The sequence below is a fragment of the Mus caroli genome, unplaced genomic scaffold, assembly GCF_978045245.1.
Source record: "Mus caroli unplaced genomic scaffold, Mus_caroli_1 scaffold_9, whole genome shotgun sequence".
Lineage (NCBI taxonomy): Eukaryota > Metazoa > Chordata > Mammalia > Rodentia > Muridae > Mus > Mus caroli.
Genome location: NW_028227264.1, coordinates 100183641 through 100210759, shown reverse-complemented (window position 1 = coordinate 100210759; position 27119 = coordinate 100183641). Strand labels below are relative to the sequence as shown.

The 27119-nt window shown below is 36.1% G+C and overlaps 1 protein-coding gene across 2 annotated transcripts in view; it reads right to left on the bottom strand.

The window, feature by feature from the left end:
• Cep290 (centrosomal protein 290) overlaps positions 1 to 27119 on the bottom strand; it is an 86185-nt gene that overhangs the window by 16482 nt on the left and 42584 nt on the right. For both annotated transcript variants that reach the window (XM_021173991.3, XM_085843120.1), the window contains 16 exons: positions 26065 to 26216; positions 19771 to 19882; positions 18797 to 19252; positions 17590 to 17754; positions 16636 to 16743; positions 16256 to 16390; positions 14918 to 15184; positions 14210 to 14317; positions 13295 to 13494; positions 11608 to 11821; positions 10221 to 10358; positions 7798 to 8019; positions 7372 to 7494; positions 5427 to 5572; positions 4960 to 5115; positions 2466 to 2589 (listed from right to left, as the gene is read on the bottom strand). In XM_021173991.3, the coding sequence (XP_021029650.1) occupies positions 2466 to 2589; positions 4960 to 5115; positions 5427 to 5572; positions 7372 to 7494; positions 7798 to 8019; positions 10221 to 10358; positions 11608 to 11821; positions 13295 to 13494; positions 14210 to 14317; positions 14918 to 15184; positions 16256 to 16390; positions 16636 to 16743; positions 17590 to 17754; positions 18797 to 19252; positions 19771 to 19882; positions 26065 to 26216 (2826 nt within the window). The remainder of the gene's footprint in view (positions 1 to 2465; positions 2590 to 4959; positions 5116 to 5426; positions 5573 to 7371; positions 7495 to 7797; positions 8020 to 10220; positions 10359 to 11607; positions 11822 to 13294; positions 13495 to 14209; positions 14318 to 14917; positions 15185 to 16255; positions 16391 to 16635; positions 16744 to 17589; positions 17755 to 18796; positions 19253 to 19770; positions 19883 to 26064; positions 26217 to 27119) is intronic.

Below are 27119 nucleotides of genomic sequence, written 5' to 3'. Positions count from 1 at the left end.
AAGACTTATTTTTCCCCCAAATATTTTCTCTTGTTGCTTGAAACTTAGATGTAGACTTATCAACATAGAAGGAGGCTGTACTCTTTGACTCAGACATAGATAACCATCTCATTGTCTTCCTCCAGAAGACATTCATAAATTTGAGATACAGTTACCAATTTTGTCCTCTGAAATGAATTAAACACTGTATTTGCATTTTTTCTTGGCATTAATCTCCCGTGGGTTACTATTTATGCTAATTTTTTGATTCTAAGAAGGATGTTTTTTGACGGAGGTTTTGAAATGAGTAGGCTGATAGGCTGGCGCATCAGAACGTTACCCATGCTTTAGGATTGCTGTGTATATAACAGACGTTGTACCAGTCGTCAGCATGGCTCTGGCTGTTTCTCACCAGTGCTCTACTAGCTCAGCAGGCTATGAAGCCAGTACCTCCCTAGATGCTCTGCTTAAAATAATATTGTATAAATAGACCTTAGACTTTCTTTATAACAAATCTCAAATTATTAAAATTATACTGTATAATACATATTTGAAGCGAAGATAAAAAAGGAATAAAAAGGATACAAAGCTAAAGACATTCCGGATAGATCTTTGCTGCTGTTGAGACAAAGGACACTGGCAAGAAGGCAGCCCTGGGTGTGATTTGTTGTTGTTGTTGTTGTTGTTTGCAGGATACAAATGGCAAGAAAGAAAGCAATGTTTTGTGACAGGCATACCCCACAATGAGAAGCAGGTCCCCGCTTATTCACATGGCCTGAGCACGTATTCAGGTTCCTTCTGTCTTAGGATCTTTACTACAATGCAAGTCCTGCAATTTACAAAGCTGACACCTTTAGCATCTGCAATGATTTTTAAAGTCTCCATCAGACATGGAAATCTCTGAATCTGTTTCTTAACATTTTTTCTTCTTTTAGTTTGTCTATTTTATCTCTGGTACTGTTATGATCTGCCTAATGATAACAGTATCAATGACTGCTTACTAACAAAGTATTAAATATGACTTATAAGAAAGAATATATCTGAAGATTTCCCAAGGAGGCATTTTAACATATTTCTCATCTAATTATGAATGCATTTACTATATAAGAGATTTGTAACTTTTTCCTGTTATTTTCTGAAAAGAAAGCTTTTAAATATTACCGTGTAAATTGTCCTAATTTCTACAACTGTTTATTAATCAGTCCTTTTCTTTTTATGAATCTTACCTTCTTTGTTAAATTGTCATAGTGTATGTATATGAATTTTTATAAGAAATCTTAGCTTGTAAAGAGATAAAGGACTGCAATGTATTTAAAAGAAGGTACTTTTCTGGACTGACTGACCCATCAGTTTCCTCTCTGCCCTGTGCAGCATCGACACATATGTGCCTTATCAGCATGGTCCTCCTCAGCAGTTCTACCCTGACCAACATTACGTGCCTGACATTTTTGGCTACATGTGCCTTTTCTTTCAGCCTTTCCTTACCAGCCTTATTCTTGTTCTCATTTTTATGTTTCTCATTTTCATTTTAACAAAATTATTAATTACTTAGCTTTAGGAGCTGGAACATTTTTATAATTGACGGTAAAAATCTGTAAAGCTGACTTAAATTTGATCCATTTATTATTTGGTATTGCCTCCATATTTAGTTCAGTGAGATCTACAACACTTCTGTCATATCACAGAATATCTGTAGATACATACACAAGTCATCAGCGATATTTGTTTTCTTTCCTAGTTTTTATTCCGAGTATGGTTATGTGGCAGCATTTTGTCTGTTCATGTCTCATTTTTCTGTATACATTTTTTGTTGTTGTTCGAGACAGGGTTTCTCTGAGTAGCCCTGGCCGTCCTAGAACTCACTCTGTAGACCAGGCTGGCCTCGAACTCAAAAATCTACCTGCCTTTGCCTCCCAAGTGCTGGGATTAAAGGCATGTGCCACCACTGCCCGGCTTCTGTATACTTTTTTAGCTGAAGAATTTTTGAGGAAAGCCAGTGTTTGTATCTTGAGCACAATAACAGCATGGGATGGGTGGGAAGCACCTGGAGACATCTGAGAGGAGCTGGGGATGCAGCAAACTTGCTAACCATCACTGAACACGTGAGGGCTGCACATCAGAATCTCTAACTGGAGCTGGAACTGCTACAGATTTTTTTTAAAAAAGATTTATTTATTTATTTAATGTATATGAGTACACTGTAGCTGTCTTCAGACACACCAGAAGAGGGCATCAGATCCCATTACAGATGGTTGTGAGCCACCATGTGGTTGCTGGGAATTGAACTCAGGACCTTGGAAGAGCAGTCAGTGCTCCTAACCACTGAGCCATCTCTCCAGCCCATGCTGCAGATTTTTGCAATGAAGGATTAGACAATGCTTGAGGACATTAATAAGGAGGAGCTAACATTTTTTGTCCAGCTAAAGGAAGACTCTTATATCACTTTTATGCCTTTCACACTAAGGAAAGGAAAGATGTATACTTACCAAAGACTGAGCATATTTCTCCTTTGAAAGTTTTTTTTCTAAAGTATGAAGTTTTTCTTGAAGGTATCTATTTTGTAAATGTAAGTCTTCCACAACAGAATCTCGTGGAAGAGCCTGCTGGGTCCTATGAACAACAACCAGAATATTATGTGATCCTCACTTTTTCTAAAATTTATGAAGTTATGATACAGAAAAGAAAAAAATATAGTGTGTATATCAATACTATAACTTAAATTTTTTTAAACTTCCAAAGTTCACAAGAAACAAATTAGGATATTATAATTTATATTAAAAATGATCCATCCTTTACTCTCAGGCTTCTACAAAAGACTTCTTTATACCATCAGTTGAAGTCTGCTCTGATTTATAGAAACACATTAACATTTTTAAAGCACATGTATTTTCTTATATGGAACTATATAGAAGGACTAAACTACTATTTTAAAAAGCTTACAGAGTAACTGTATACTATCAATTTCATTGTCAAAAACCTCATGAATCCGACACGACTCTAACATTTCAGCAAATGCTGTCATATCATGTCCAAACTTAACTGGCTGGCTACAGGTCTCACCATGCTCTGACACAAACAAATCTATGAAACCTTTTGGTCCAGGATTTTTTTCTCCACTTAAGAAGTAAGTGCACACTTAATGTGAAAACATTAATATTCACGCTTGTCTCTATATCTTTACTAAAATCTTATCTACAGTACATCCTTCCTCTCATTAATTATGTATTTGATTAATAAAATTCAGATATTCAAATTTCCTGAATTTAGAGAGGAGACAAGATAAATCCCCTCTAGGACATCCCCAGTTACAATCAATATGTTCACATTAGAAAAATAGGAAACCTTAAAGGTACTAGGACCTTCCAAAAAATTAAAATAATTATAGTAGAATTCACAGAGAGAGGCGAATAGACTTTTGTTAGGAGCATCTGTTAGATGATGAACAAGGAAAGGTCCATGGCTGAAAGCCAGACTGGACCTGTCAGGAGAAAAAGTTCCTTAATCACATTATTCCTTAAAAAAAAATACCGAAAGATAAACAAAGAGAAAAAAAGAAAAGAAATTTAAAATGCTTGACTACAAGACTTCAACTTCCTGTGTCCACATCACTGTATTCAAACTGACACACTCAAGGATGTAAACAAGAAGGTACTATTCTAAGAAACAGAAACTTACAAAATATCCAAAAATTGATAAAAATAAGATTATGTCTAACTCGGAATCTCTGCACTACAAAAAGACAACCTACACATCAAGAAAAATGTACGGAAGCTCTTAAGTGTCAGACGAAGGGATACATAAACAGATACTTCTCAAAACGAATACAGTCAACAAGTTTACAAAAAAGCTAGAAGGACTAATTTTGAGTGCTTTAACGGCATGAAAATGATAAGTGCTTATCTACCTTGATTTGAACATTACGTGCTGTTCAACATCACAAACAACTCATTGTATAATTATGTTTCATATTTTGTTTTAAAAAGCACTAACTGTATTTTTAGAGACAAATAAAAAGGTATACATTTATGAAGAGTAAATATTTTCCACGTATGTTTAAAGATCGTGGAAGAAGTGATTCAAATAAAACATTATATACTGTGTTAATATGGTATGATTTATCTTACTCTGACCTTGGCTTTGCAGAAGACAGAGGTTTTAAAAAGTGAAGTTAAATAAATATCAAAGGCTTTTCTAAGAAACATGTGAGTGGGTTGGAGGTTGGGGTCTTCAGGTCTGCACAGCTGGAGTACAATCTCATCTCAGTCAAATAAAGGGCCAAGTACTTATGACTTTGAAAACCAATATATTTAGATTGGAACAATAGTAGAAGCATCAGATAGCAAACAAAGTTTACCCTCTCCTCTTACTACCTGGCCTGAACTCAGATTTGAAACATGAAGATGGCCAACAGCACTGAGGAGAGTTCCAGAAAAGCCCAATTCTGACTCAACAAGAAAGGGAATGGCCATGATTCTCTGTGATAGAGTCTTAGCTTCACAGAGAAACTTAAGCTCACTTGACTAAGGCTGTACTCCCTCTTAAGTTATACCACATCTTAGCCCACAGACGGTGGCTGTGGCAGAGTGGGCAACAGGAACCCAAAATTGATACCTTTTTAAAAGAGGAAATCTTCCTCTCTAGCTGTTGAATGAGTACCTCAAAAATTCCTCTGTTCCTCCCTTCTGCGCCTGTTTAGGCACATACATTTAGAAACTATACAACTTAAGGGTTTAATTAAAGCCCCGTTTTTCCCAAAGTAACAAAGGCAAGAGACACCAGAAATATCACAAAGATGACCATGAGGAGCTCTAAACAAGGGTTGTAAGAGTTGGTTATGGCCTTCTAGGCTCACTCTTGAGCTGCATGTGCATTAAAAAAATAATCAATACAAGCCATCCTTGAAGCAGTACATTTATATTTTCATGTATACAAGCCAATTCTTCATCAACATAGGCACCATAACTCCATGCACTGGCTTACCTCATATATAATATGTCATTTTCTAGGTCCAGATTTTTCTTTTTTAGCTCTTCCAACTCTTTTTCAGATTCCAAAGCTCGCACTCCTAAAACCTGGTCAACAGTCATTCCTGTTGTTTTCAGTTTCTTCTGCAAAGTAAGTTTCTCTTTATCAGCTCTGTAGAATTTAATAAAGAATGAAAAAAATGTATCTTTGATAACTTTTATTGTTTGGTTTATTACACTGCAGTTTAGGCATCATTGTTCTGTTAATGAAGTAAGTGCACCATTTTGTTCTTGGCATGAGCATATTTGAAAATCACATAATTCATTCATACTTGGTAAAATATAGTACATTTGAAAGGTGATAAAATATAAATCAAAGATAATCAAAACTAGCAAATTTGTCATTTATCAAATAAAATAAACTATATAAGTTCAAGATAGAAATTTAAATTATTATTAGTTTTACAATGAATTTTAGCTCACTTGGCAAAAAGTTCCTTTAAGGTATTCAGCTGCTTTGCCAGGCCGTGGGCTTCTCCTTCCTTCTCCTTTAGTCTGCTGCGTAGTCCCTCTACTTTGGTTTGCCATTTCTTACCTTCTTCCCACCTAATTAATTCTTCTTTACTACTCTGCAAGCAGTAACAAATGTGTTATAAACTGTCAGCATTTTTAACCTCATTTTAAATATTTAAGCACAATTTTAAACTATACAAGGTAATATGTAAATAGTTCATTCTGTTATATAAGTTCTAGAATCTTTAGCTATGGCAATCTATTAGGAAAACTACTTCCATTTAAGTAGGCTTGGCTCATCACTTGACAAGTAAGAGTTTCAGACAAGATTCTAATGCCAAAGAAATTACCACAACAAATATTCTTAAGGAGTTAAATGAGAATTCAAATACATGATTTATGTAAGTAAGCTTCTAAGGAACAATTGTGTGTGAGTCACCAATCCAGTCTTGTTACTGAGTGACAACTGACACTTTTCTATTACTGTAATTCACTCTGGTCTAAATCCACATTACTTTACCACCCAACATGCATTTATTTTGTGCTAACCACGTGCCCAGCTACTACTGTAGATACAAAGAGCAGAACGTATACGTGAACCAAATATTACAATGTTGATTTGTAGAACAAACTTGAGAAGAAGATATAAATGCAGGGAGTAGGTTAACTGGTGATAAGTGCTATTAAAAATGGGAAAGGCAGGATCTAGGTTCTTACAGGAACAGATCATCAGGTAATGGTGATGGAAGGATTAGGGTTGCTAGTATTACAATAAAAGAGTCAAAGAAGGCTGTGTGATAGATACACGATAGTCCCATGTTCTGAGAAAATCCTGCAGGGTGTTCACAGAGTTAAAACCTCTGTCCACAGTTTCATGAAGTAATAATTTAACTCCATTTTACCGTTTATAGTCTCCCTCTATACACTGAATTAGTAAGAGTGCAATTACCTTTGAAAAATAAAGGTTAAAGGTTATGTTGTTGAAAATTATAACAATTGCTTATCATTGTGGAAATCAAATTACAGCAATAACACTGATATCATGTAAACTGCTACTAGAACACATTTTTGCAGAGTTTATCTTTGAGGTTTAGGATTTACATTAATAATACCTAAGTTACAAGCACATGACTACCATATTCGTCTAGTATAGATCAGAGACATGATATATAATGTATTATATTAATTATTTTGTAAATTATTTTTATACTTATGCTAATTTCATTTGGTACATTTAAAACATATTTGAAATTATAGAAGTTTATATTGACTCCAAATTTCATTTACAATAATACAGGAGATATTATGAAACATCATGGTTACTGAAAATGAGGATGTCGTGTCTAAAAAGGCTGGGAGGTGGAGTTTGAAGTCAAATTAAAGAATGTCCTCTAAAGCTAGAGAGCATTCCATATTTTTTCTCCAAATTAGATTCTAACCTTATTTATTCAATCGGCTACTAAGTATCCTTTTTAAAAATTACAAAAACCTTTCCTGACTGATTGTTCTTTTTTTTAAAAAAATGTACTCCAAGAGTCAGGTGACTTCTGGAAATCTGAGTACTAGCTGGAGAACGAGATGTATACATAAATAGCTGGGCAGCATGAGATGGAATCCTTCTTAGTGTTTGCACAGGCAATTAAAGAGTGGGGAGAACGAGAAACTCACAGGCTACATAGGATGTGAGGAGACACTAATGGCCCTCCAATATCAGGAAATGACATGGAGGTTTATCTCTGGTGTGTCTTCAAATGGAGTGTAACCTTTCTAAATGACAGAAATCTGTCTTAGACATCTCAGCCTTATTTAGGACCATACACACTATGTATGAGGCCCTTAAACTCAGAGTAAATTACCTGCTTATCAATGCATGCCTCACTTAGTTTAAGACTATTAATGGGTACACTTCACATACCTTTTCCTTCACCGGCTTTATGTCTACGTCATCCACCTTTCTTTCCAGTTGGCTTTCAAGTTTTTTAACTTTCTTTTGAAGTTCATCGATTAAACTTTGCTTGTTATCCATCAGTGTTTTGCTCTAAAAACATTAAGATATAACTTTACATGACAAATATTAAAGGAGACATTAAATATTCCAATTAACAAAATCTGGGAGGCTATGATTAATCATGCTTTCTATAAGACATTGAATATCAGGATAGCATGAAAGGTATCACTGTGCCTTATAAAAATGTCTCACTGTAAACAGAAACTAACAGAGGCCTCTCAAGAAACTAATTAAACAACTGGAGATAGTTTTGGCACGTATTGTAAAATAAGTGGGGACCATAACTTATACATTACAGATCAAACAAATTATCTGATGTAAATACAAAATTACCTGCAGTCCACTGGACAGTCTTTTAATCTGTCTTCTCAGTTCATCATTTTCTTGATCAATTCCATCTTTCTCTCTAAGGATTTTATTATAAGCTTTTTGCTTTTTTTGCAGTTCATTATTTAATTCATTTAAATCATCAGCTAGTGAATTTTCTTTGTTCTTACTTGTTTTAAGAGCTTCTTTCAATTTTAAAAGATTTTCATTTAAATCTTCAATTTGTGACTAATAAAAGACAAAAGTATTACAAATTTCTTCAAGTATTAATAATAAATCAACAGAAAACTGAGGTTATATTAATATGCATTAGAAACACCATTCCACTATAAATTTTTAAGTATTTCACACAAGGGAAAACTACAAACTGCAATATTTTCTCCATTCATGTCAAATGAAGCAAGTTCACTGAGAGAACTACAACCACAAGAAAAGACAAAGAAAACAAAAAAAAAATGTTTCACTACAGGTCAGTTAGTAAAAGAGATCAAGATGAACAGCAATGTTTTAAAGATTATGAAACATGAGATTAGTATAACACTAAATCTTTGACTTCAAGTATGTTGTAAAATCCTGTGAAGATAAAGACATGGAAGGATTGCTTGAGACAGCAGACTGACCCTTGTAGAGGAACTTTCATCCAGCACCATGATTGCTCTGGCTAGCGATCACATCCAAAGCTATGATCTGGCTGGAATGCAGGCAGGCCCTTAGTAGCGTGTAGAAGGAAGCAGCCATGTTTGAAAGTGAAGTTTAATTGAGGGGAAGACATAGTGATGAGTCAGAGAAAGCTTTGACAGAACAGGATATACCCAACTCCCAGAAGAGCGGAAGAAGAGAGACTACTTAAGAGCAGGGACAGAAGAAAAAGGTGCATGTGGTTTTTGGTGTGTGGTGTTTATATGGCAGTTTTACTGGGAGTTTTACAGAGACAAATTACAAACAGAACAAGCTAGACACAGGTGAAGACAGAACAGGCCAAAGAATGAGAAGGAGCCAGAAGATTAGAATTTATTGCCAAAGTTAGTATGAGGCCAGACAGAGCAATTCTGTCAGAAGCTAAGAGAAGACAAATTTAATCAGTCATCTTGGAAGATTAGATTGCATGGAGGCTAGAAGCTTCCAGGCCTAGGTCTAGGGTTAGCTAGAAGAGAGAAGGAAATGCTCTGGGCTCAGCCAAGCTGTGTATGTATACTGCTTGTGTGAGATTCTCATCTCATCACTTCATCTCCGGAAATAAAAGCAACATTTATAATCCTGCATGTGTGTATACTTTAGGAATTCTTAGCTGCCTGAACAAAGATAATAGTAAAAACATGCGATGACAAGGGCAGAGACATGCTATTATTTGTCCTGTTATAGCTTATTCAACTAAGTATATAAAGGTTTTATTAAATAAATTATTAAGGTCAAATGATATTATTAGTGATATTAATTATTATTCTGTTTAAAAGAAATATTTAACATCTCAGAGAAAGTTTTAAAAGAAGGATTTGAAAACATAAAATTCAGGAATAGCATTCCAGATAAAGAGATAATAAAATTACATCAGAAAAAGACTATTCCCTTTTATATATTTATTTAGAGAATTTTTTTATTATTAACTATGACATGACTGAAAAGTATAATAGTCAATTTTTGAAAAATTAATTAAAATCTATTTTCCAAACTATTTAATGATAGTAAAAAGCATATAAAGATATCAAAAGTAAATTAAACTAAAAAAAAAAAACAACAAAAAGAATTTATTAGATTTTTCATTTTACCACAATATACTATGTGAAATTTGCGGGGCAAAATAGAGAAATTGCAAGTTATTGTAAAATATATGTTTAGGGAAAAATTTTTAATCACTAGGCTTAATGGTCAGATAAAAAAAATGTTGAAGTATGTTGATAAAAATAATTTAGTGGAAGAACAGGCTTCAGAGCCAGCTAGCTCTGCAGTTAAAATGCCTCACAGACAATAAGAAAGTGTGCCGGGCTGGTACGGAGTGCCCGTTACAGAAGAAGCTTCATACATCTGGTGCACGGTGTATCTGTAAGATCTCGGTATGACTTCTCAATTTTGCTGTGAAACAAATTACTCAAACCAAACAGCCTTAACAGAATTCAGAGGGCTGGAGGTTTAGCTCAGCAGTAGAGTATTCACCCATGCTGGACCTGAATCCCAGTTAATGCTTAAAATTTACTAAAAATGCCTTAAAATTTTCTTAAAGTAAAATGTTTCTTAAATTAGTCCTTTTAGTAAGCACAACTCATCATGGTCTATCTTTTCAAACTCCTTAAGATGAGAGTCCATACATGAATACCATAAAGATACATAGTGTTTAAAACTATGTATGTACCTGTCTAATTAGCCACTAGTTCAGTACAAACTCTCTGGTGTGTGCGGGTATCTGGCCACATTAATACACATCTGGTGCTCACCTTTAGCTCTCTAGTATGGCGCTCAACAACTTGTTGAACATTGAGATTTGCCTCTTTTTGAGAAGTTACAGCGATTATACGTTCCTCAGCTGCTGCTGTCATTTCCGACCGAAGTTCCAACAGGGCTCGACTAAGTGCCTAAAATTACAATATTAAAAAAAAATAGTGGGAAATTAACACTATGTATGAGCAAAACAGAATATAAACAGGCAGTATGGCTTTCTACTGCTGTCCTATTAGATGCAATATCCTAAGTGGCTTCCACGTGGCACTGCAGCTCTAGCCTATGCTCTCCGCACAAGGCAGCTACACACAAAGACGAGATTATCGCAGGGAATGTGCTTAATCAAACGTAACTCACAAACTCCTGAGCTTTTTCAATGAATGTCCTTGTACTTTTACCCAGCTTTTCACCAACCCTGACAATTATTTTCAGAACCAAGCACTAATTCAGTCAAGCAATTTCTATTTGAAAAGAAAGCATGCTTTGTTTGATAATTTCCAAGTTTACCTATTAGTAAGAAATTCTTCATTTAGCAAAAAAGAAAAAAAAAAAAGCAACTTCACTCAGTAGACCCCTCCACATGGAAACTGAATTTAAGTAGATGAGTAATGTTATAAGACACTGTATATAATACTTGCCCATAAAACTCATGAACGAAGGTGGGGAAAGTGTAGCATCTTCTAAACCATTCGCTACTTCTGAGATAAGTAAGAAAACAAAGCAAAACTATGATATCCTATTAAATCTATTGACCAATTCTCACACAAAGACACTGTGGCCACACCCTTTCATCTCTCTTCCTTCTTACACCATATCACCACTAATCCTCTAACGTGTTCAAAACTGCCTCTGCAACATGAGAACCAATGGGAAGAAAATAATGGGGCTAAGATTTCTTTTCCTTTCTTACAATATTTAACAGATCACCACACATAAATATACTATATCTGCATTTTAAAACAGCACTCGTGCAGTGCAGAGTATGTGAAAGAACTTCTATGCAACAACATTACAAATAGCATTCTTTTCTCTTTATTGGATATTTTATTTATTTACATTTGAAATGTTATCCCCTTTCCCAGTTTCCCTTCCACAAATCCCCTATTCCATCCCCTCTCCCCCTGCTTCTATGAGGGTGCTCCTCCACCCACCCACCCTCTCCCGCTTCCCCATCCTGGTATTCCCCTACACTGGAGCATTGATCCTTCACAGGATCAAGAGCCTCTCCTCCAAATGATGCCAGATAAGGCCATCCTCTACTACATATGCAGCTGGAGCTATTGGTCCCTCCATGTGTACTCTTTGGTTGGCCAATGGTTCGTAGACCTTTTTCAGATCTCCAGATCTCTAGGCCTTTTTCTTTGGTAGCTGTCGGGTACTTACCTTTTGTTGCTTCTCTTTCAAGGCTAGTTGGCTCTTTAGCCTGTCTACTAGATTCCTCATTGTGGTTGTTGGAGCTCTGGAGTTTGCTTCTTTCTGAGCCTGGAGTTCAGACTTTAAACTCTGGGAGTCCTTGTGTGCTTGGGCTAGAGCATGCCTTAAGTCCTCTACCTCTGCTTTCACTTTCTTTACCTCACTGGCATGAGTTTCTTGGAGCCTGAGATAAACAAGCACATGTATTTACCAGGCTGGGTATTGCAAGTAATACCTTGATTCAAAAAACAAAGCAAAACAAAACAAAACAACTTTATAACAGTATAAAGCCACAACGACAGAGTTTTATGTGGTCAAAGACTATACATGCAAGTTATTTCAGAACTTTGTTACTTCCTGCATTTCAAAATTAGATCCAAATGCCTAAGTAGTGTTCAGTATGGCACGGGGTTCATTCCTGCGGTCTCAGCATTGAGCCAGCTAAAGCACAAGATCACAGTGAGCCCAACGACAGCGTACACTGTCCAGTGAGCTCTAGCTAGGACAGCCTGGGTTAGAGTGAGATGTGTCTCATAAAAGAAATGAAAACAGATTATAAAAACCCAATTTGAAGTCCAGTACATGGCATCAGATTAGTATACAAAAATATATAAACTCTTAAGTGGCAGCTACTTACATACTCACAAATGTGTGGGAAGTTTTTGAGAGGTATCTTGGATCCAAGTGTATACAGTCAAAGTTCTAATGGGCCATCAGAAAGGGACAGAACCATAAGTGGGCCAACATTCTCACTTCCATCACAGAGGACCTGAGGCCCAGACTGAGGTCTGTGATTAGGAACTGAACAATTTCATACCAAGTCTATGTTTTAAAGGCTATTTTCAAAAGAAGGCTGAATAATGCTTATAATCTTTAATATACATAATGTGAATACTCTGTTACTACAGTTCCTTAAAAGCAAACACTTTAACATTTATTGAGCCTGGTTGTTGTCACAGACTCTCTCAGGTGTTTGAGGAAAAGCTACTTATATATCAATTTACAATTTTCAAGTTACTTTTCTTTAAAAGATTTTATTTGTTTATATATATACATACATACATACATACATATATATATACATATATATATATTTGTATATATATATATATATATATATATATGATAAGTACACTGTAGCTGTCTTTAGAGACACCAGAAGAAGGCATCAGATCCCATTACAGATGGTTGTGAGCCACCATGTGCTTGCTGGGAATTGAACTCAGGACCTCTGGAAGAGCAGTCAATGCTCTTATCCACTGAACCATCTCTCCAGCCCCTTAAAGTTATTTCTGTACCATGGGGACTTCACTTAACCACTCTGAAGGTGCCCAAGTAAACACTGCCATTTTCATTTAAAAAGGATGAAGAGGACAGTGGAAATAGTTAAAAATAAGATCCTACAGAAGAAAATAAATTGGCTTTTGAGGAAGAGTGACTAGTTTCACAGAGTGATTCTTTTTCCCCACGACTACTCTGTCACGCTCTGGAGCCTTCCTAGGGCCTTACTTTTATAAAGCAACGAGTCCCGGGTGTTCCTGAGGACACAAAGGGACAATGCACATCAAGGCTTTAGGAGGGAGCTCACACAGCAGGTACAAGCTTTATCATAGCATAACTTCCATATGCTTATTTTAAAAAGATTTGTAAAAGTTACCGTAATTTGGTATTTTCAAACTCTCTGACTTTTAACTCAGTGATTTCTTTTTGTTTTTCCAAATCTTTTGATACTTTCTTTAGTTTGGTCAAAAGTGAGGACAGAGAGTCATCTTGTTCCGCTACTGTCTGTTCCATCTCGGCCAGACGAATGAAATGTTTGTTGGTGGGTACTGGAGCAGGAGACTGCTTAATTAAATCCTATGAGATACAAACATATTAGTAATGGGAAAGTCAATTTGAGACTATGACTCATCCTATAATTTTCTTTAGGAGTCAACAAAGTCTGAAATTGAAGAGGAAAAGACAAACTAGGGGAGAAAGGTATAGACCTATTATTTTTAGTCAGTATTTAAGTGCAGTGCAGGGTTGTGAGCCTGAACCAACGAGTGAGGCCTGAGGAGCCTAATGCTGTGGGTTACGAGAAGGGCCACTTTTCACAGCAAGAACATAGTGATCAAAAGGAGGCAAACAGACAGCACACACCAGCTGATATGAGGTCCCCAACACACAGACAGTAGAGGACTTCCTGGTCTGTGTTCATTCAGAGATGAAGCACCTAACCATCAAGAGACTGGAGCCCCAGGGAGTTTAGAGGTCAGGTGGAATGGGGGTGGGGGGCATCCACATGAAGATGGGGTGGGGTGGGGAGGAGGTGTGGGATACGGAGCAGTAGGAGGATGGATGGGGAGGGGCAAGGAATGGAATGTGGAGTGTAAAAAATGAATTACAAATAAAATGAATTGAAAAGAAAAGGAAAATGATCCGTTTTCATGATCAGAGCTGCTTTTCTGGAGATGATTTTGGCAAGAAAAAGGTGAGGTATGTTCTACTGTGAGACATAAAGAGGAAAGAATTTTAAATTGTGTGATATGAAATCTCAATAAAGAAGAACACAAAGTTCTCAGAATCTTACCTGAGCTGTTTGTTTGAATTTATTGAGTGAATTATCGGCCTGTTGTTCTAATTTGTGATGAAGAACATGAAGGTCTTCCTCATGCTTCTTAACAATTTCTCTTTGCTCCTGTTCATGGACAGTTGAAGTTGTACTATAAATTATGACTGAAATACATTCACATTCTAAAAGATCTTAGAAGATCTTTAAATTTCTAAAACCTTGAAACAGAACAGATAATCTCTGCATGCATATGTATATTAGACCACTATATATTTCTGCTGGCATGTGCTCATTTTGGCCACTGGAGCCTTTCATTACAATTTATTCTTAATATTAGAGTAACATGTATCCATTACCTTTAACTTGTTTTGAGAAATATTTTAAAATACTAAATATCTCTCCTATTGTTCTAGAAAAGTCCATCCGCATTAGTCACTCCTGAGGTAGCACCACTTACCTTATTGTTTCACGGTTTACTCAACGTTCACCTGATCTTTCCTAACCACCCAGCTTCAGCATAAGAGCTGTTCCTGTTTACCTCAGTCGAATAGGGAGACACACAAACACAAGCTGCCAGTTTGACTGACAGATCTGTAATCCAATCATATAAAAGCAGCAATTCCTATATGGAATCATGTGAGAGCAAAAATGAACTACCACTTTAAGAGAAAATAACTTCTGCCTCTGACAGAAAAAAACAGGACGGAAAGCAGCGTGACAGAATACCTCTCTGGCCTTCTCCAGAAGGTGCTGGTATTTCTTCAGTACTTCTTCCTTGTGATTTAACCTTGCCTGCATGTTGGCAATAGTTTGGTGGGCAATTTTCATTGTGTGATGAGATTTCGGCTCCAGCTCTTTTCTTTCTAGCTCAGCTATAAGTTTTTCTCGATCAGCCGTGGCAGGCAATCGAAGCCTCAGTTCATTGATTACTTTGTCTCTTGACAGAATATTTTGCTCTGCCAACCGTAAAGCAGATTCTTTTTCTTTTAGTTTCTACAGTAAAGACACAATAAACTATTTTAGCACCATTTGTCCTTTAACATGCTTCATGTAAATTTTACTTAAGACTACTTACAGGCAAAACAGCAGTTTCACACATGTGTATAATAGCCAATTGGCAGTAAAATTCTATTTATTAACATTTTTATGTGACACATTCATTTGCGTGTATTCTAAGTTGCTCATAAGATTATCACTTGTAAAAACTCTGTTAGGTTAAACACAAAATTTAACTAACTTTACTTCTTTCTTGCAGTTTAGAATTAACAATGACTGGTGGTGGTAGAATTGGAAAGAAAGTGCAGTCCTATCACCCCTCTGATGTCACAGAACACCAAGGCAGAGGTGTTAACTGGGGACGCAGCTGGGATTTCAGTGGCACAGGCCAGTGAATCATTATGTTGCGATTGGAAGTTTACCAAGCCAAAGCAGAGAAGTTTTCAACTTCAGTAAGATTAAGACAGATATTTTAAAACACATGATTTAGTGGTAGCTCATATAAACCAAAAATTTTAAATTAGTTTTTCTGAACTGATCAAAAAGCCAAAATTGTATATGGTAAATTCTTTGTAAATGTACTTATAATTAATATGTTTAGATGGAAACTAAAAATTTAAGTGATATTCAGTTTATATTACTTTATGAATAATTTAGTGAGCTGATTTGGCCAACAATTAATGAAATTCAGTTCATAGATTAAATAATTTCATTTGCTTCAACTTTATTTACTCACAAGGAAAATGAGCAGATATATAACATACAATGTAAAACAAGTGACAATGGAAACAGTCGTTAACAAAAGGCAATATAGTGTTTATAAAGCTTCAAGTAAATAACGCTTATTACCTAGTTAGTATGCCTCAAAGTAGAATGAAATAAACAAATGAATTGTAAATTCAAATTAACTACATGGACTATTATCAGCTATTAGAAATAGTATATAAGAATAAAGAGAGGAATTAGCAAAAATCTGCCACTTTAATTAATTAACATAAATAAATATTTAAAAAATTCTAAAAACATTCCCAGTAATATACTAATTAAAATGCAAATTATTCCAATTACCTCTTCTAGTGACTTGCAAGTTGCTTGTGTCTTAAGAATTACTCGAATATTTTCCTTAATTTTTCTTAGAGCAATTTCAAGTTGGTTTGGAAGGGGCAAGCTGGGGTCTGGCATTGATCCTGTAGAGTCTTCAAACTATAGAGAAATAATATGCTTTAAAAATTGTACTGTAATGTGGAGAAAACAATATTAAATCTTCTTTTAAGTATATAAAAAATTAGTAAACTAAATTTCACTTATCTTTAAACAAAGAAACTCATGACAATTCACATAAAGCACACATTCTAAAGTTCAAAACATATTGAATTCAGAGACTATCTGTTAGTTAATAATGCTTTAAGCCATGGTACAAAGCAGCAAACATAATTAGTTACTGATACCTTTTGTGCTGCACTGAGTATTTCTTTCTGCTGATGATCAAAAATGTCTAACTGGCGTTCCAGCTCAACTTCTCTTTGATCCCAAGCCATCTGTCTTTCTTCATGGAACTAAAAAATGACACTTGTTTTGGTTAGGTACATCCAGTGACAATAAGCGTATAGCATGCGTATAAACATTTTCACATTTTACCTGTAGCTTATTTTATCCTCAGCTATCACTCTTATTTTATGGGAAAAACAAGCAAACTCAATGTCAAGCAACTTGCCTAAGAACCCAGAGGCAGAATTTCAGTCTAGTCATGTACCCATTCATGCATTCATTCCAACCACACACATGACACACATTTCTCAAGCACTATATGGAGCAGGGCAAGCATAGCAATAAACAAAACTTAATTCCTGTCTCCAAGGAAATTATATCCCAGGAAGAGGGAAACAGGAAATAACAAACAAATACGTAGCATATCAGAGGATGGCAAACACTCTTTAGAAAATGAAAGCAAATGCTCCCTATATAAGAAATCTTAATGGGAACAAAACATAAAGTATCTCAAATATGAGAGAGAGAGAGAGAGAGAGAGAGAGAGAGAGAGATCAATCTGAGTGCGGGGACTAGAATAGTCTGTGTGCTGGGTGTGCTTATGAGCACTATCTTTCACTTAAGCATCTTTCTCTACCCCATGCTGTGTTCTAAATCAACACTGACATCTAGGAGGAACTAGACTGAAGAAATAAAATAACCAATATCAAAATAAAAACTAAGTTACCAAGTAAGTTTCTGTTACAACTAAGTAAATTTGCATGTTTGGGAATTTAAAAAGCAAGAAACAGGTTATTTTGTTACTCATTATAATGGGAACTATACTTAATTATCTAATCACAACAACATAGTTAAAATACAGTGATCTGAGTGTGAAAGCTTTAGAAAGAACAGAAATAAATAGAAAATGAAACCTTGCTTTGCTGAACAATTTCTTCCTCTAGACTGTTGATTGTATGTTCATATTCAGAGATGATATTATTCAAATATTTGATTTCTTCTTTACCCTTGACTAGTTCTCTATTTAGCTTAAGTTCTTGGAGGCGAAGTTCTTCTATTTTCACATGCCAATTGATTACCTAAATTATATATAAACATAAATGCTACATTACTGATCATGATTTTAATCGAAATTAATGGCAAAGCTATTTAAAATTTCCATAGAATATTCGAAAGTATGTAGACTATTAGAACAAAACATTCTTCAAATTATTTCAAAATGAATAGCCTAGTAACATTTGCTATCAATTTCTCATTCACTGTCACTTGTTTATTAAGTGCTGACTGCAGTCATGTTATTGACACATTGCTACAGATTAAACACAGAAATTCTAGCCTTTTCTACAATGATGGCGTCACTGGTCACTTTTCCATGCTCCAGTGGACAGCATCATACCCATGACCACGTCAATGGTGCTGAGGAAGCTCAGTGGGTCATAGAATGACAACAGAAACATATGAAACATGGGTCAGGATTTATGGGAGGATATGGTGCCGGGTGGGTGCCGGGAGGAGATAACAGAGAGGTGAGAGTGGCCACAATTCATTATATGCATGCGTGCGTGCGTGCGTGCGTGCGTGTGTGTCTGCGTGTGTATGTATATCAAAGATTTCATTTTTAGAAATCCACCCAAGAAATATTTTTTTAAAAAAGGGAATTGTAATTATTTCTAGCACAGGGAATAGGACTTAACTGCAAGACAGTTATTTACCATTTAACTCTTCCCAAATGAAAGTAAAAGCTAATCTTTAAAAAATACAATGGAGCTCTATGAAAACTCACAGTATACACAAGAAATATCTAAAAGTGAAAACACAGAAAAAAAAACAATTCATACAGGAAATATTTGTGCAAAGTAGTAATCAACTGATGACTATAAGTCATTTAAAATTATTATACTTAATATATATTTGGACTTTTCTAGAATATTTAAAATTCTGTTTTTATACACAAAGAGTAATTTTCCTAAAGATTTTTGTTTATGAACTCCTAAATTCCCAACTTAGAAAATCTAAGCTACCCAATGAGGATAGATGCATATTAAGCATATTTACACAGCTACAGATTAAGAGCAATATTACTATATAACACTGAATATTACATTTCAGATCAAGTTTTACCTTCTGGGCTCCCCTGGCATCTTTTAAAGTACCGATCAATTCTTCTAAGCCTTTTAATTTTAATTCCATCTCCAGTGTTTTGTTTTCCATATTTCTGTGTTCCTGTTGCGAATTCTTCATTTCTTGCATTATCTTAAGTTTGTCATTTTGCAACTGAATCATCGTTTTGGAGAACTTTTCCTGCTGTGCTAAGGGTAGAGCTCCACTGAACTGTCTTCGCAGCGACTGAATGGTTTGGCGCAGGTGTTTTGCTCTGTTTCTACCTTCCAAACGAGCATAGTAGAGCGCCTGCTCTTTTTCATCCAGTTTCTGTTCTAAGCGCAAATTGTAGGCTTCCATCTTCTGGAGTTTGGACGTAACTGCCTCTAACTTACCGAGAGCAGTGGCCTCACTAATTTGAAGAGCAACAACATGTTGGTGTAATTTGGCAATTAGAGCCTTTTCATCAGATTGTGCCTAGCAGTAAAAAATACATATTTACCAACAAATACGTCATGGGTTCAAAGTCATAATTCAGTAAATAAATTTTAAAACACTGGCACATGAGATTTAAAAACAAACAAATGAAGCATACTTAAATTTCTAATTTTGCCTTATAATTCACAAATAACATTAACAACACAATTCTGCTATATACAATGAATACCTTTTAATCCTCTAAAAACTACAGAACATGGAATATATGAAAAACTACATATACATACAAGAGAAAATAGTCAGTAAAGATTCATTAATTATTCCTCCTTGGTGTGTTAAAGATTCACTAATTACTACTCCTCAGTGTGTTAACCGAAGAGCAGCCTTGAAATGCATCTATAAGTATTTCAAAAGAAAGATGTTCTCTAAAGTCCCAACCAACAGGAACAGCTTTTTACTGCTGCAGTAACGTCTGGATAGCACTACCCTCAAACAGCAATATCTCAGGTGAGCTTAGCAAGCAACAGACTAAACAGCGGAGCTAACCCCATATGCACCTGGAAGTCCAGCAGCTGCGTTCTGAGGGATTCCACTTCCTTTTCCCTGGACTGTTGTTGCGAATTCAAAAAATCAACTTGTCTTTTGGCAATATCTGAAATCTCTCTCAGCCTAGAAAGTGATAACATATTTAAGCAACAATTCAATAAATACCAAAAGCACCAATTTCGAGATATCCGTCTAGAAAAGCAATTTAGTTTTTGAGTCTCTTCATTGTATCAAACTTAAAGAGTTCAAAGGTCTCTTGAACTATTTCATGAAACCTAATTTTATATGTGATCTAGAACATCTTCACCAAAAAAAAAAAAAAAAAAAAAAAAAAAGCCGGGCGTGGTGGCGCACGCCTTTAATCCCAGCACTCGGGAGGCAGAGGCAGGCGGATTTCTGAGTTCGAGGCCAGCCTGGTCTACAAAGTGAGTTCCAGGACAGCCAGGGCTATACAGAGAAACCCTGTCTCGAAAAACCAAAAAAAAAGAACATCTTCTACTCTGGAAAGTCTTTAACCTGTAGTATAGCATAATATATACATTTTGAAAGATAATAACGTAAGGCATTATCCCAATTTCACTTAATAGATGACATTCTATAAACGCAGGTTGTCAGAGAACACTGCCTCCTACACATTTTTCCTAAGATACTTTTTATTTTATTTAGAAAATGGTAGGTCCATTGCCTAGCTCTGGCATTGCTCCTTGGTCCAGAGGAGCCCTCTGGGAACACAAGAGCAACCTACCTCCCTGAGAATAATACAAATAATCAATGAAACCAGAGGTTGTTATTTCCAAAAATCAACAAGATAGACAAACCCTTAGCCAAACTCAAAGACAGAGAGACAGTATCCAAATTAACAAAATCAGAAATGAAGAGGGAGACATAACAATGGACACTGAGGAAATTCAAGAAATCATTAGGTCTTACTTCAAAGGCCTGTGCTCCACAAAATTAAAAAATCTAACTGAAACAGATGATTTTCTAGAGAGATGCCAATTATCAAAACTAAATCAAGATCAGGTAAACTATCTGAATAGTCCTATAACACCTAAGGAAATAGAAGCTGTTATTAAATGTTTCCCAACCAAAAAGAAAAAAGAAAAAAGAAAGAAAGAAAAAAAAAAAGCCCTGGGCCAGAAAGTTTAGTGCAGAATTCTACCAGACTTTCATAGAAGAGCTAATGGAAACACTGCCAAACTCATTTGATGAGGCTATAGTCTTAACAAAGAAAATTTCAGACCAATTTCCCTTCCAAATACTGACACAAAAAAATATTCAATAAAATACTTGCAAACTAAATCTGAGAACACATCTAAGACATCATTCACTATGATCAAGTAAGCTTCTTCCCAGGGATGTGGTCGGTGGAGGTTCAATCCACAAAAGTCCATCAAGGTAATCCACCAAATTAAAAAAAAAAAAAAAAAAAAGGAAAGAAAAACAAACAAACAAACAAACAAACATGATATCACCTCACTAGATGCCAAAAAAGCATTTGACAACAATACAACACCCCTTCAAGCTAAAAGTCTTAGAGACAGCAGGGATACAAAGTGCATAGCTAAACACAATATAGCAAGCCAATAGCCAACATTAAATTAAATGGAGAGAAACTAAAGCATTTCCACTAAAATCAGGGACAAGGCAAGGTTGTCCACTCTCTCCTCAGATCTCTTCAATATAGTACTTGAAGCCCTGTCTAGAGCAATAAGACAACTAAAGGAATCAACTGAATACAAACTGAAATGGATGAAGTCAAAGAATTGCTATTTGCAGATGGTATGATAGTATATGTAAGTGACACTATAAATCTACTAGAGAATTCCTACAGCTGATAAAAACTTTAAGCAAAGTTGCTAGATACAAAATCACCTCAAAGAAATCAGTAGCCATCTTTTACACAAGTGATAAACAGACTGAGAAAAAAGTTGGGGAAACAACACTCTTTAGAATAGTCACAGATAACATTTAAAAAAACCTAACCAAGCAAGTGAAAGACCTGTATGACAAGAATTTCAAGTCCCTGAAAAAAGAAATTGAGGAAGATATCAGAAGATGGAATGATTTTCCTTGGTCATGAGTCATTAGAATAATCATAGTGAAAATGGCCATCCTTCCAAAAGCAATCTACAGATTCAATGCAATGCCCATCAAAATTCCAACACAAAATTCTTCACAGACATGGAAAGAGCAATTCTCAGCTTCATATGGAAAAACAAAAAACTCACAACAGCCAAACAATCCTGAACAGTAAAAGAACTTCTGGTGGTATCACCATCACTGTCTAAAGTTGTACTACCGAGCAATAGTGATAAAAACTGCATGATATTGTTATAGAGACAGACAAGTGTACTAATGGAATCAAATGGAAGACCCAGATATAAACCTATATACCTATAGACAAAGAAGCCAAAACCATTCAATGGAAAAGGGAGAGCATCTTTAACAAATGTAACTGGATATTTGCATATGATAGAATGAAAATAGATCCATATTTATAACCCTGCACAAAACTCAAGTCCAAATGGATCAAAGACCTCAACATAAAATCAGATACATTTAACCAGTACAGGAGATAACTTCTTGAACAGAACACCAATGTCTCAGGCACTAAGGTCAAGAATTAATAAACAGAACCACATAAAAGTATAAAGCTTATGTAAATCAAAGGACACCATCATCAGGACAAAAGGGCAGCCTGCAAACTGGGAAAAGTTCTTCACTAACCCTAATTCCAAGAGAGGGCTAATAACCAAAATATATAAAGAACTCAAGAAGTTAGACTCCAACAACCCAAATAACCCATTAAAAAGTGTGTACAAGGAACAGAATTCTCAACAGAGGAATCTCGAATAGCTGAAAGCATATAAAGTCCTTAGTCATCAGAGAAATGCAAGTCAAAATGACCGCTCAAATTCCACCTTACACCAATCAGAATGGCTAAGAACAAAAATTCAAAGGACAGCACATTCTGGAGAGGATGTGGAGCAAGGAAACACTCCTCCATTACTGGTGAGAATGCAAACTTGAACAACTAGTCTGGAAATCAATTTGGTGGTTTCTCAGAAGACTGAATACTTCTAGCTCAAAACCTAGATATACTACTGCTGGGTGTGGAGAGCCATGCCGCGAGCAATCGCCATTATAAGATGGCGCAGGCCTCCGCTGTGCCTAACTAGTAAACAAGCCTTGTACGCAGGTGCGAGAGTGAACTCACGCTTAGTCACTGCCCATCTCAGGACGTAGTAGTGGGGTGATGGGCGAGCAACGAATCAGGTGCACACGCCACATCAGGTGCTGAAACACCATGGCTGAGGGCTATATAAGCGACCCCATTTTCCTGGGTCTGGGTCTTCCCTCTTGAAGAAGCAATAAAGCTTTTTGCTGCAGAGGATTCCGGTTGTCCCAAGTGTGTTCTTGCCGGCGAGAACCGTAGCTTGGGATAGCTGGGCATATACCCAAAAGATGCTCTACTATACCACAGGGACACTTGCTCATCAATGCTCATAACAGCTTTATTCATAATAGCCAGAAACTGGAAAGAACCTAGATGTCTATCAATGGAATGGATTCAGAAAATGTGGTATATCTACACAAGGAATACTACTCAGCCATTAAAAATAAAGACACCATGAATTTCACAGGCAAATGGATGGAACTAGAAAATATCCTGAGTGAGGTAACTCAGAGCCAAAAGGACATGGATGGAATGTACTCATTTATAAGTAGATACCAGCCATGAAGTACAAGATAATCATGCTAGAATCAACAGACCCAAACAAGTCTAATAACAAGTAGAACACAAGTGAAGATGTTTGAATCTTTCTCAGAAAGGAAAACAAAATAGATATCAGAGATGAATGGAAGGAGGAATCTGGGTGGAAGAGGGGATGGTAGGGGAGTGGTGGGGTAGATCACATAGGTAGAAGAGCAGTGGAGATAAAAGAGAGATCATCTGGGGGTTGGGGGGGGTGAATCTCTAGGAGGTGCCAAAGACCTGGGACAAGGAGAGGGTCTAAGAGGGTCACTCTATGAGATTCCTAGCAATGGCATATATGAGTCCTGAAGTGGCCACTTCCTGTAGCCAGGCAGAACTCCTGTAAGGATAAGAACACCAACCCATCCATAAAGCTGTAGACTGAAAATGTGTCCTACCTACAAGATGTGCAGGGGCAAAGATGGAGGAGACTGAGGGAATGTTCAACCAATGTCTGACCCAACTTGAGACCCATCCCATGAGCAAGAACTAATCCCTGACAGTAGTAATGATACTCTCTTATGCTTGAAGACAGTAACCTAGCATAACAGTCCTCTGAGAGGCTCCACCCAACAGTCAATGAAAGAGACTCACACCCAAACATTAGATGGAGCTTAATGAATCTCATGGAAGAGTTGAAAAAAAGATTGAGAGATCCAAAGAGGACAGGAACTCCGCAGGAAGACCAACAGAGTCAACTAACCTGGACCTTTGGGGGCTCCCAGGGATTGAATCACCAACCAAAGAGTGAGCAGGGGATGAACCTAATCCCCCTGCACATATGTAGCAGACCAGCAGCTTGGTCTCCAATTGGGTTTCCCAAACAACTGGAACAGGGTTGTCTCTGAGCCTGTTGCCTGCCTGCCTGCCTGCCTGCCTGCCTGCCTGTCTTTGGATCTTGCGTCCCTAAGTGGATAGCCTTGTCAGACCTCAGTAGGAAGGAAGTGCATAGTCTCACAGCTACCTGATGTGTGGGATCAGAGGTTAAGGGGGTGGGGGATTGGTACCCCAAGGTGGCGGGGGGTGGGGGTTCCACTCCTCAAAAGAAAAGAGTAAGGGAGCTTGGGAGAAGGACTTTTGTGAGGGCATACTGGGAGGAGAAGAAGGGCTGATATTGAATTGTAAAGGGAAAAATAAATAAATTTAATTTAAAAACAAGGAAATGGCAGGATAACAGAAATAAGTTAACCATTGCCATTGCACTTAGGAGTCGATGTAAAATTCCCATTTTAACTTTTTCAGTATGGAAGTTAAGTGCTTCATACACAGAACTTTATATTATATTTGAATGTCATGTTACATATAGAAAATATGATTCATTTACTAAAACTTATTCATTAGCTGAAACACACACACATGCACACACACACACACACACAAATTGGGCATTTGCACAAATTTTTCTTATGATTTCTGTGATTACAAAGCTCAATAAAAAAGTCCTTTGTTTGAAGCAGAACAATTTGAGCTAAGTGGGACATATTCATCAGGTTTCCTCATATTGATCAGAAGGCCTCTATAGTTTAGTGGTTAATAAAAAATATAATAAAATGAATAATTATAAATTAGTCTTCTTATAAGGTAAGGTTTATGTGAAGAAAGAAACAAGTCAATCATAGTGTGAAGATGAAAAACAACTGATTTCTCAAGGCTGTAAAGGGGTGGCTGTCATTTATGAACACACACACACATACACACACACACACACACACACACGCGTACACATATATACACACACACATACGCACATACGTACACATACATACACACATACACACACACACACGCACACACACACATACACATGCACACACACACGCATACACACACACACATACACACACATACACATGCATACATACATACACACATACACACACACAAATACACTAGTTATTTGTGCTTGACACATTAACTCAAAGCTCCTTATGATCACCCACTAAAGCAGCACCTGACCAGAAAAGTGAGTGGAGAATATCTACCTGGCACATATATTTAGTGTTCTAAAGTAACTAGGAGTATTTTCCACTGCCAAATGAAAAACAATTTACCTAAGCAAGAGTTCATGAATTAATATGTCTGATGTCTTACACATAGCTATCACATAGCTAGCTATGTGATGCCTATCACATAGCTAGCTCCTAAGGAAATTAAATTAAATCTATATATGAATTACATATATACATCAACCTTATAAAAAGGTAAAATTCCTTTCTTTTTAAAGTGAATAAACTAAATACTAACTGACTCTTCTATCTCTCCTTCCCCCAAAACAGGCACTAGGAGTAAGACACGGACTCTACACAGTTTCTGTCTCAGTTTTAGTGCCTTCTACAGTCACAGCCCTACACTCAGGGAAAACAAAAGCAAACTGTGTGATGTTATTTCCTCCTCAATGTTATGTCATCTAGTTAAAAAACAACCAGAATATTAATCCTCATCTTTAAAAAAAATGAGTATAGCTACTGCTCCGTATATTTGTAACTGAACTTAAAGACAAATCAAATAGACCCATCAAATGATGAAATTGTTTTCAAGCACTTACTTGGACACTTCAACTTTGAGCTCCACTTCACTCTTCTCTAGTTCTAGAATCCGCTGTCGGTCAGCATCACTTACTGCCTTGTTCACACTATCAGCTAACTCGTCTCTCAACATCTGCTCCACCTTTTGTGCATCCAGGTTGATTTTGGTAAGCTATGGGAAAAGCAACAACAACAAAATATTCCCCAGGAGTGTTCTTTTATTTACTCTATTTTACCTAATGCTGAGAACAGCTAGGAGCTTCGACAACTAAAGTCAATGAACTCCAGCTCCAGTCTGGACACATAACTTCTGGTCTCTTGAGTACTAAAGGCTTCTTTACTTTCTCTTACTCCAGAAACAGGTATAAAGTAGTAAGAACCAATAAGAACAAACTATAAAAAAGATGTAGTAATAGTCTAATTCCATCATAAATTATTTATGTCAGGCAATCACTCCTTAAGAATTTTTGAATATAAGCAAAGTACTTACAAATAAATCCAAGTGACTTAACAAAATTTTATAAGTTTAATGAAATTATTTATTAAGTTTTTATTAACATTAAATGTCTTAAAAGAAAAAAAAAATGATACTTAGGTTTTGAAATCTATCTCAACCTTAGTGTCTGCAAAGTGTTAATCATAGGTTGTTGAGTATCTGCAGACCGCTTAATTCAGACCACATAAGTATCTTTAATTACCTGATACTAAAGACTTTGAAAACAGAAATTTTTTAAATAGTTTGACTCTTATATAGTCTCAGCTCCCAAATTGGTTCTGGTGTACAAAAAGAGAATGAATATTTTTTAAACAAAGAGATGAGGTTGGAAGACAACTTGCTTTTTAAAGAAACAACTTCCTTCTTCTCACTAAAAACAATACCATACCATTAGCAAGAAAGAATTTGTTTACGGAAACAAGTGCTTTGATGTAAAGCAATTGAGATTTTAGAAGAAAGGTCTATAAATCCATATATAAAATGTAAATGCTGTATGCATATACTAGCTTAGAGTGTAACTCCATTACATAAAATGTAAATGCTGTATGCATACACTAGCTTAGAGACACAGCGTTTATA